The sequence below is a fragment of the Apostichopus japonicus genome, chromosome 20 (genome assembly GCF_037975245.1).
Source record: "Apostichopus japonicus isolate 1M-3 chromosome 20, ASM3797524v1, whole genome shotgun sequence".
Taxonomy (NCBI): Eukaryota; Metazoa; Echinodermata; class Holothuroidea; order Aspidochirotida; family Stichopodidae; genus Apostichopus; species Apostichopus japonicus.
Window position 1 is genome coordinate 32,171,461 of NC_092580.1, and position 12,356 is coordinate 32,183,816.

The 12,356-nt window shown below is 41.2% G+C and overlaps 1 protein-coding gene across 1 annotated transcript; it reads left to right on the top strand.

Moving 5' to 3' along the window:
* Window positions 1–7,340: 7,340 nt before the first annotated feature.
* LOC139961376 (uncharacterized) lies at window positions 7,341–7,988 on the top strand. Its single transcript, XM_071960521.1, has one exon. It carries the CDS (start codon window positions 7,341–7,343, stop codon window positions 7,986–7,988), a length of 648 nt encoding a protein of 215 aa, XP_071816622.1.
* Window positions 7,989–12,356: the final 4,368 nt, after the last annotated feature.

Here is a 12,356-nt window from a genome sequence, read left to right on the forward strand (position 1 = left end):
CACGCATTCTTTCATTTTGTAGTACACTGTTTATAATATTCCCATTCCTTGGTTGAGTTAGCAAGGTATTGAACAGGTATTCCTGGCACCTTACAGCCAAAATTAAAACACATATAAGACCTATTGCATTGCTTTTTTTTTGGTGGGGGAGTGTGGGGCGGGGGGTAGTCCACAGGAATGTTTGCTTTTTCCAGAAACTACAATTTCCCAGCAGGGTGTGGGCTCCCAGAGAAAACTTAGGAGTTAAATACTTTTAGATGCCGATTATATGGCACCTGGCAGCCAAAAATAGTACACAATAAACATATTTCTTTGCATAGTTAATATTCTCCTTGTGACTTTGCTTAACACGAACTGTTTCATAACACAGTGGTACTGGTACGTGGCTTCACCCGTACCGCTTGCGAGCGGGGAATGCGTGAATACCTCGTCGGGGGGGGGGGGCAGGGCGTCAATCCGATTTGAAACGTGGGGGGGGGGGACGTAATCGATTCGAGTTTTCCGGCCGTAGATACTATCTAAGCGGAGCGCCACCATCGGTTGGCGCGCAGCGTACCAAGAAAATTTCAGATTTGAATACCTGCCAGATCGCTGGAGATGGCACTTGCCAGGCTGGATAACAGCCATCTATAGTTGCGTGATATCGGGTGAAAATTACAAATTTGTCACTCAGGAAATCTGCAATAAAGTTCATGCGACCTTCATATTTGGTGGATTATTTCTTTTATTAGTGATTTAAATTGACATAAACATTAGAACCCAGTGCAAGTTGACAAATGATGCGGCGAACTGGAACCCCAGCCCCATTTTGCCCTATGTTTTAGGATAGAATACCCCTCAATTGTTCGAACCCATGACAACTAACAATCTGTGAGTAAATTGTATCGTCAGACTTAGAATAGGTCCCATGTGAGTGGTGGCTAAAGTGATGAAGGCATCCAAATAAATCAGTGGTTGTTCGTTGGAGTCCTCACGCAAGTTACCTCGGTTGCTAGGTGGATCTGCATCTAGTAATCGGGTGAATTCTGGTCGGAGCGTACTATATGTAACCACCGTGTACCCAGGAACGTAGCTAAGGCCTGATGATTGAGGGGGGGGGGGGGGTTGTAGTGGCTGAAAATCCAACTGGATGGGTTTTGAAGCCAGAAAATTCCGACTGCTGCTTTGTACCCCCCACCCCCCCCCCCCCCCCACCCTCGCGCTACTCGTCAACGATACGGTCAGTGTAAGTCAGACACCCAATCTTTCGCGACTGCACTTTTGTTCCGAACTTTTTTTCGATACATTTGTACCCACTGGCACTCATTTCAGAAATTTATTAGCCATCCCCTCTCACCCCAACCAAATATTTTTGTGAAATTTCGGGCAAAATGCTGATAAATTTTCGGGCACCTATACTGAAAGAAAGATAATTTGCAATAAGTTTTTCAGTAGTTAAGCTTATATTATTATTACCATTAATATTGTAACGACTTTCAAATAATTCTAACCAATATGGAAGGGTATAATAAGACGGAAATGATTGTGCTATTTGCATGCGATGTAAAAACCGATGCATGTCTATATAATATGCACATTGACATGTGGAACGCGCGCGTAGCGCGCGAAAAATATTGGTTATATTTTTCGGGCAAGTCGTAACAACCCCCCAAATCAAATTGTCTCCTACGCCTATGACGGTAGTTCTATTAGGCATTTTTTAATTGAAGTATTCAAAATCATACTAAGTTTTGTACGGTGGAGTATAAGAATCGCGAGATACAATTTCTCAAAGTGGCAAGGAAAACGTGGTAAATATGACAGATTAAAGGTCAATTTTGACCGAAATGTAGGTCATGCACAATCACAGGAATAAATGAATAGGCCTAGATAAACTAGAGTGCGACAGTCGCACTCCAGTTTCCAAATTATCGTCAGTTTTACCAAGTTTGGGGTGAGACAGCCCCACACACCCTCCAGCGACGTCCCTGCGTGTACCCAGTGTTCTCACTGTGGAGTTAACTCCGGTATCACTCAACAACAAGGTAACATGGGATGCGCTGCCACGGAATATTCATTTCCCCAATATTAGGGAACGGGCACCGTCTTTGAAACACCATCTACAACTACACAACCACTATGTACAAGCTTTGGCTCTAGCTATGAAGTGCTGTCTCTTATGATAATGACGGAGCGCACTAGTTTTCAACTGGAATCGCCCGAAGATGCGGCGTCTGTAATCCGAGGAACCAACGAACTTCTCTGCTAACTCCTCAGGCTTCAACTGGGCTAGACGTTCGCGGAGAATATAGCACACCATCACGTGATTCAGCCTCTGTTGAGTCATGGTGCTCCGTAGCCATGTCTTCAAACGCCTCAAAGCACTAAAAGATCTCTCGGCTTCCGTCGAACTGGCGGAGGAGACGAGGAGCAACCACAAGAGAGCTTCGACTTCTCCAAACATAGCCCGTATCGCTGGATTCATCAACTTGAATATTTGTCTATACCCTTCAACCGACAACAACTGGAACTGGCCTCGAAAGAAAGGCAGACTAAGCTTAAGATTGTCGGAGAGCTCAGGGTACCAACTCACGAGATCTGGGTGGAATTCTCCATTCAGCAACATTGAGTGATATTCGATGATATGAATCCTTAGATGTGTAAGTCCTAACCAAATAGAGACACGACATTACTCTTTTTCCAAATTTGTGGGGGGTGGGGGGACATTTGCTATTGTTTCCCCCACCCATCGAAATGTGGGGGGACGTGTCCCCCCGTCCCCCCTGGATTGACGCCCATGGGTCGGGGGTACTCGCTCAGAAATTGTTAAAATTTAACACCTTTAGATGCGATATACTGGTACCTGACACCCAACAATAGTGCACAAATGCCCCCTCTGCCCACCCCAGCCCCGCTACTGCACATAACTGCAACAACTATTTGCATATTGCCAGTAAGCAAATGTTTAACCCCCGAACGTGAGGGTGGGGGCTCCCCCCAGATCTCGACGAAGTAGGTTGTCTCCCCTGCTCCCCCCCCCCCCGGTTCCTACGACTACGATTTTCTCAGAAAGCTGCAGCAAGAATGATTCAATGCAACATTCCGACCAGGAAACCTCTTTAAACCTTTGAACTGGTCCCCACTTGAAAAACTTTTCAAATGTGAAAAGTTGGCAATGGTGTATAGAAGTCTTTAAATTTGTCGTGTACCACAGTACCTTGCGGTTATGTTCCATCCAGTTGGGACAATTTCCTAATGCTAATACCTCTCTAAACAGTACACCCATATCATACTCTCAAAGCACTGGTATCGACAGTACAAACAGTTCCTAACCTTGATCTGATAGAAACATGAAATTCATACTGCTCGTACTGACAATACGAATGCTCTGAAGCGGGACATGACACTATACGGTGTAGAAAAAATTGTCCCAACTGGGTGCAGCCCCATATGTTCCGTCAGACGACTGATATACATTACCATTCCTTAAGATCAACCACAGGGTACCATTTATTCTTGGAAGGCGGCAATACGCAGGACCATAACAAACACTTTCCTAAGTTGCTACTAAGGAGTGGAACGAATGATCTAAGGAGTATAAAAACTGCCAACTCCTTAAACACCTTTCAACGTTATATCCATGTTTTTTCTTCTTCTGAACTTTTATATCGTATATAAAACTGCCAACCCCTTCAATACCTTTAACGTTATATCCAGGTTTTTATTTATTTTTCTTAACTTTTATATCGTTCAAAGTTCCATGTTCTTTTGTATTATTGTAAGGTATTACTAGGTACGGTGGCTTAAAAGGGACATAGGAAAGAAACAAACTTGAGATAAGAAGTCAAAATTTTGAGATAAAAAGTAAAGAAAAAAAAAGTATTCCTTTTTTCCTAAGTCCCAATTAAGCCACATTATAAAGGAAAATGTTCGCTTTCTTTTCATTTCTTTTACACTATTGTCATAGTGTATACGTTTGTATTCTTTATTATTTTTTATGTACTGTTTTTTCTTCTTTTTTTGAGGGGCCACGGTGGAGATTAAAGATGAAAGCTAACCGAGTTTACCATTTAATGTTTAAATAAATATAAATAAATAAAAGAGATGGAGAGGGGGAGAGGGAGGGAGAGGAGGTATTGGAGGGGGGTATTTACTGGAAGATACGTAAGCTAATTAGGCCCATGGGAATAAAAGCTTAACATTTGTTACTTTGCAAGTTTATTATACAAGTTTATTATACAAATAATTAATTTGCTATTTCAGATAATGGTGTTTATTACAAATCAATTTGTTATTCCAAATTATGAAATTTTTGATATAAATTCCATGCCAAATTATTATGTTTTAGAAATTGTTAATTTGTTATTGCGAATTATTAATTTTCTTTTGCAACTTATTAAAATGTTCTTACAAATTACAGATGCATTCTGGTCACATTAGATGTCATAAACTTATAACCTTTGTGAAGTCTTACTTGCCAGTATTATAACAATCACGCACTAAGGAACAACCCTCTATTTACTATTCTAGGTCAACAAACAATTTGACACATACGGCACAGTGTGTCCAAATCAAATTGATAGTTTTTTAATATCAATTCTGTGATTTGTATTAACAAATGAATACTTTTTATTTACATGGCACAATAAGATACTTTCGAAGGAAGAGGTATAGGCCCACTGGAAATAAACACGCAAACATTACAAAAAGTGTCTCTGCTAGCAAGGGGGGCGGAACCGGGGGGGCACAGGGGGCACGTGCCCCCACTTTTCCTCAGGTTAAAAATGTGCCCTTGTTTTACATAAAAATTGAGGTGTCTTAAGTTAGCAAGAGGCCAGGGAACCAGAATGAACACTCGGGAAGGGCCGTTTCCAGCCATCTGAGGGGTTTGTAAAACCAAAAATTTTCTTGTACGCTCCGCGCCAACCGATGGTGGCGCTCCGCTCAGATAGTCGTGCATACAACTTTGCAAATCCTGGCTACGCCCCTGACTTTTAATGAATTTATGTGGTCAAACTCAAGCTATTTCGAACAGAAAAAATTTGTTAAGATATTGACAAGTAATAAACTCTAATTCGGAAGATTCCTACATTAGCAACTAGCATGATTTCACCTCATTTTGTCTCAAAAAGAAAACTTGTTTCACAATTTGTACATTGGATATTGCCGGCTAGTATGCATATTTTCCTTCAGGGCGGGGGGGGGGGCGTTGAAGGAGTGATGTGTATACGCAAATACGAATACAATAAGAGTTATAAAGGGTACTAAATATAAGGCTGCCTATATATATCGACTATCGGGTCTTATTCGGTGGTTATAGGTAGGGGATAGGAAGCTTCCAAAAAGTGTTGGGGGGGTGGGCACAACATTAGAGGGGCCCTTTCTCATTCCACAATCACCACTCGAATTATGGTATAAACCGATACACACCGGCCATATCACTTAAATATATATGATGTGTTAGTATGCTATCAATACTATTTATTGAGATTGTTTATTGTTAACCGTGCTACAAAAAGATATGGGATGCCATTTTAAAAATAGCATGTACAGACTAAAAATAAATAAATAAAAGAAAAAAATAAATGAAAGAAAATAAAGAAAAGGCTAAAGATATCCAAAAGACAGTTCTTCATCAAAGGGGCACAAGCACATTTGCTATATTGGGCATGTGCCCCCAGTGCCCCCCCCCCGGCTCCGACCCCTGGCTATATAAGAGAGGTGACAGTGCAAAATGGCCACAAAAAACTGGAAAAATGGACTTGCTTAGAACTTTCTATACGGTGATGGATAGGAAACTTTGCCACAGGCCTAGGTTACGTGGGACCACTTCTTTCAAAATTAGTTCAACAATGCATCAGGGGTGTATACAAACATTATTTCTACGATTTTGAGACAATAAACAAATTATTATGTGTGTGCGAGACCGGGCAGCTTTTTTTTTTTTGACCGACAGCCGCTGTCGGGCAAGTAAGCCGAGTTTCAAAAAGCAAACCAACAACCCTAATAAAAATTAAACAGTCGGAAATGGGCATTTCTGTATACTTTGCTTTTCTCTAAGTTTTCGCTGTTTCTCATTTGTGTTTATTCAAATGACTTGATGATAAAACGCGAGCGACGTCGCTGTGAGTCCGGACTCGACGTGCACAAACAAATCTATTGAGCTCAATGTAACCGCTATTCCGCAATGGTCGAACAAGCGAAGACCGACTATCACAAATCCCAATTTCAGGACTGTGATCAGAAGCAGTTATTCCGGCAGGTCGACAGGTTATACTCATTGGGTTCAGACAAAGTTCTTACATCCCATGAAGATACAGAGAAGCTAGCAAATGACTTCGCATATTTTTTCGTGGACAAAATTCGAAAGGTTGGAGATAAGTTGGACAACATCACCCTGCAACCGCCTGTGTTTCCTGGAAGGCTTCATCAAAACAAATCGCTGGCAGCCTTCAGTGAATTTCGCAAAGTATCAGTCGACGCCGTCCGTCGTATCATCATCATCATCATCATCATCATCATCATCATCATCATCATCATCATCATCATCATCATCATCATCATCATCATCATCATCATCATCATCATCATCATCATCATCATCATCATCATCATCATCATCATCATCATCATGTCCCTTCGATTCAATTCCTACGTCGCTTCTCAAAGAGTGTCTTCCTGGGTTAATACATCCCATCACCTAAATTGTCAACCGTTCACTCAGGTCTGGCGTTTTCTCGGAATCGTATACCAATAATTATAGACCCATTTCCAACTTGAAATTCGTTTCCAAGGTTGTTCAGAGGGCAGCCTTAGCTCAGCTGCAGGATCATATGTTGGTGAACAATCTCTATGGGAGCAAACAATCCGCGTACCGAAAAAACTTCAGCACTGAAACCGCGCTCGTCCGTGTTCAGAACGATATCTTAAGGGCTGTTGATCAGCATTCCGATGTAATCCTCGTTCTCCTTGACCTTTCGGCCGCCTTCGACACCGTCGACCACCATACTCTACTCGATCGGTTGAAGGATCGCTACGGACTACGTGCCGACGCTCTGTCGTGGTGTGAAAGTTATCTCTGCGGTCGTTGGCAAATGGTTGCTATTGGTAACAGTGTATCAGATACATATCTCATGGATTGTTCTGTGTCCCAAGGTTCCGTTGCAGGACCTTTCATGTTCACTGTCTATGTATCACCACTCGAGGATCTGATAGAGGCTCGCGGCGTTCAGACAATGATGTATGCAGAAGATACCCAACTGTACCTTGTGCTTAATCCTGCTGAGGCTCGAGAGGATCAACTTCAGTGACTTGAAGTCTGTATTCGCAGCGTGAAAGCGTGGACCACTGCCAACAAGTTAATGCTGAACGACACCAAGACGGAGGTTCTTCACTTTTCCTCGCGTTTTATAAAGAATCCGTCTCCTATCTCCGCTATTCAAGTTGGTGACACGGAAGTTGGTGTTGCTCCCGAAGCACGGAATCTCGGCGCGTTGATAGACCGACACATGTCGCTAATTCAATCGCATGTGAACAAATTGTGTCGCTCTGCAAGTCTTGGGATATCAAAGATTGGTCGTATAAGGAAATATATAGATCGGCCGACTGCTGAACGACTTGTACACGTCTTCGTAACATCTCATCTCGATGCCAATAACAGTCTTCTCTATGGCCTACCAAATTCTGCCATTGCCAAGCTACAACGTGTGCAGAATGGTGCCGCTCGAGTTGTCCTGGGTGTAAGTGGTAGGGATGTTCACCTAAATGCCTTGCGCAAGAACGAGCTCCATTGGCTTCCAGTGAAAGACCGCATTGTGTATAAAATTCTATTGCTTACTTACAAGTCACTCAACGGTCTTTCTCCTGCTTACATCAGAAATCTTCTCGCTGCTTACACCCCGGGACGCTCGCTCCGTTCAGCATTGCAGGCACTCCTCGTGGTCCCGAAAACCGTCTCAACCAAGAACTACGGAGATCGCGCTTTCTCGGTCGCTGCACCGAAGCTTTAGAACGACCTACCACACGACGTAAAGACTGCCAAATCTCTCGCCATATTTAAGGCAATTTTAAAAACACATCTTTTTAGTTTCTCAACGTGATTTTGTCACTTTTATATACTCGTGTTTTTATCTAGACTTTTACTTTTGTATAACTATATTTTATGGTGCCTATCCTTTGTTTTTTTGTTTTGTTTTGTTTTTTATAGGTTTTGGTCTGTTTTAAAATCTTCTCGTGTTTTAAGATTTTTGTGTTCGTATTTTACATACTGTTTAATTTTCGTTTATGTGTTTTCTAGACTTTTTATTCCATTGATTTCTCTGTCTTTTTTCTATTTGTTTTAGGTTTTTTAAAGCGCCTAGAGGCCTTTTGGTATTTGGCGCTATATTAAGAACTTATTTATTATTTATTATTATTATTATTGTAAACTAGATGTGCGGTTTCAGTCAATGCTATAAAAGACGCAGTTGTTGTCTAATTGTGATTTCTTTCCAAGACACACGGCTTCTCCAGATTCACACAATTAGTACGATGCTGAATTATAGATCCGTATACGGTAGCCTCGCAGTTGTATAAAGTATATACGGTATCTATTCCATCCTTCAAAAAGACACGAATTCATCGCGTTACAAGCCTTGTGATTAATTACAAAGTGAGCCTACTTATCGATTCTGGAGAAGTAAAATTATTTCCCATCTTGGGTACATTGCGATGATGTACATGCCGTCAGTGGCGTAGCCAGGATTTTTTCAGTGGGGATCTCTGGGAGGGGGGCTTGACCATAAATTTCCTGGGAGGGCGTCTTGTTACTATCTAAGCGTAGCGCCACCATAAGTTGGCGCTTAGCGTACCTGAATTTCGTAGCTAAAAAGGCCTCCTAGATCGTTGGAAATGACACTACCCAGGCCTTGTAAGCTGCTCTAAAGTTTTCTCAACATCCTTTATTTTGAGATCCCATGTCTTGATATGGTCATCAAATAGTTTAGTGAAATAGAAAAAAAAAACAGTCTGGTACGTTACTTTGAAATATCATGACATATTTTTTGTGAGTTTGACACCGGCATTGACATTTTTCGACAAATCTACAAATTGCGCGTGGAAAATAAAAAAAGATCGACTGGGCTTTCAGCCAAGTAACATACTGAAATGACCAAACTATATGTCAAACTGACATCAAAGATTGCGTCTGAAATATTATTAGGGTGATAGACTGATTGGCCGGTAGTTCTCAGCGATAGTATTGTCTCCTTTCTTGAAAATTTGGTTTTTTAGCGGTTTTAAGAGCATCAGGGTACGTCCCATGCAGAAGTGAAAACCCGATTGCAAATGTAACAGAGTATTGAGGCAATGACGCGAGCAATGATGTGAGAAACCTGTATGATGTCAGCATTTTTTTACTTTTTAACATCTTCTTTGGCATTCCAGTACCTGGAAACCACCTTTCTATAGGGTATAGTATAGCTCACTAGCTTGATTTATAAGTTAGTGCGCACTAATCACAAGATCCTGATTGGCTGTTTGTATTAGTATTTATTTGTATGTTAGGGATTAGGGTTAGTGTTTACCAATTAGGGAAATTCTTGTAAACCATTGCGGATCGACCCTCTTTTTATCCGTGGAGACACTGCATAACATGATAGTGTTGCTGTGTTGTTAAACCCAACTACCGACCAACCACGAGAAAGGATAGGATATGTCACCGTTCATTTATAAGAGAGAAACAAAAGCAAAGTTTGCCCGAACAGTCGGACACACATATACAAGAGTAAACATTATATGTGTTGTAGTCTTTTAGAGCAGGAATTATATAATTCGAAGGTCGTTGACATGCGTTTTCAGTACAATGTGATGACTGTAAATGTCTTCTCGGCCTATGCGCTATGTCACGTCGGGTTTTTCAGCAACTATAGCCTACTGCCGGTCCGCAGGTCGAAGGGTCGTTCATGGGTGGTCATCATTCATGGTGGAGACCATTCAGACCAATGATATATTTTTCGCACATGTAATTTTTTTTCGACACCCAAAATCCCAATGGGAGGGCGACTGGGGGGCGACAAGCTTTCATGGGGGCTGTCGCCCCCCCCACGCCCCGTGGCTACGCCACTGCATACCATATACGAAATCTGCATCACTCCGTCTTCTTCCACCGTGTAAAGGTGTTACATCCACGAGATGACATTAAGTCACCACGCATGCGTCTAGCTGAGGTCACCCAATGCCTACTATGAGTGACAATGGTTCTTAGCAGGGTCATTGTCGTTCACGCACTGCAATATATGCGCGTACTATACTGATTGATATAAACACAATCAACTGATTCCTGCTGTAATTGTAATGTAAGCCTAAGTCTGTTTTGTTGCTGTGCATGGACTGCTGCTTTGGTTTTAATTTATGGCACTGGTACGTATGTGGAAAATAACAAACACTTAGACACATTTGGAGAAAAAAAAACTTTATTCCATTTGTTTTAAGTGTGGAACCATCTACCAATGATAATGTGAGGCCATCCGAGAAGACCATATATATTATCATATCATAATTTTTATTAAAACTTGACAAACTTATCTGAGTTTGGGTTATCCAACTGGATTATATTCACAATGCCGTAATTCTGTGAGACCTTGATAGCATCCGAGTGATCAAGCAAGGCTTATCAACTGAAACCCGAATTGAGCGACCCGCTTTTCATTGCGTGCGAAAATGTTCACTTAGTCACAAGTCACATTAAGTCACAAAGAAGTAGGCTATATGTCATTTAATGCAACTGAGAACCGTTGTCACTTTAAATACGCGGGTGACAGTTTGTGACACCTTTAACTGTCAGAATATAGGCTACAGGTCAGTACGTCCTACCATATGTAAGATAAGTACTTGCAAAACTATGAAGATAAAAATATATATAACCAGGCAACTATATTCAGTGCACGGCATCGCCCTACTTTCATAGTAATGTTGTTAGTACGGATATGCGATAACTTGGCAATGTTTGTTACGAGATCAAAAGTGAACTGCACACTTCATGAAGGTTTGCATGCATGCTTCATTAACTTGAAACTGCTATTAAGGGTGTATGGTTTTCTATCAATAACGCTGTATTTGTACCTTAATATAGGATATTTCTCTTTTCAGGAAATTAACCACAAATAGAGCCTAGATATCAGGAGCTTAAAGGTAATTCACCAAGATAATATATCAGCTCTTAGCCCCACTCCAGTCACATCGAAACTATCAGTTATAATTGCCACATTTGTCAATGAAAAGGACCATTTCCTCTATTTTTGTGATTTAGGGCTTCTTTTGGAAGTAAGCAAAATACCCAGAGACTGGATATTGTCCTATTGAACACACAGAGGAATACCTTTATCAGCCCGTTTTCTTGGGAACGTCGTGGGTCCCCCCCTCCTCCTCCCCGCCACTCAAACCAACTTGTTCACCGTATATACCACTGTCCCTCTATTATTTGTCCCCGAGTCTCCGTCCCCAAGATTCAATTCTCTGAGTCGCTCCTGTGCAAGGAGAAGAAACATGATCGTATAAACACACTGTTCAGAGAGATTCGAATGGTGTTTAGACTAATGGTTTAAACATTGTGGCAGTCTAAGTTTCCTTAAAGCGTGGAGCAAGCTATTTAATCTTTGGCACGTCGTGAACCAGTATCTTTACACAACGCTGTTTTAGGATTCCAAGCAACCGGTAACCAAAACAAACAACTCTGAACTGTTGCCAAATTATGCAATATATTCATTCCGTCACAATACATCAACAGCTGGTAATCATTTTCTCTCCCTCACACAACCCCCAACGCCTCGGGCAGTTTACAATAGGCTCCACTGCAACACACACTTTCAGCAGTTAAACGAAAAGCACGCATGCATTTGAAGTACTGATGTCATCTCCAATTATCTACTTTTGTATAGCAATGAACTCTGAATACGGTAGTAACTATTATCACCCCAACTAACAATAAATGTACAACAAGCGCGGAGTGCAATCACATATCATATCAATTGCAAGATATTTAACAACTAAAATGAGTAATTAGCTACGTTGCATCATTTTATTTTGCACCATACAGAAGAAATGATAAGGCTTACGCAAATGTGGATTGCATTAATAACTGTGAATTTAACAGCTTCACGTACCTATAACGTGCGTAGTTGAAATTATGTCATATGTGTATACTTTACCATAACCTCGGCAAGAAAGTTAAAATTAAGTAACAAGCATTTTGTCTCTCTCGCATGATGTAAATGTGAATTTCTTCTTTTCCAAATGTGAATCACAAATAAGTGATTTCGTGGATCCAAAATGATGCGAGCTGAGCTTTTGGGCAATGTTCATAAATATGAATTATGTGTATAGGGTTTGTTACTAACTGT

Excerpts from the sequence above, each read along its gene's own strand:
- LOC139961376 (XM_071960521.1), top strand. The coding sequence starts at position 7,341 with ATGCTGAACGACACCAAGACGGAGGTTCTTCACTTTTCCTCGCGTTTT.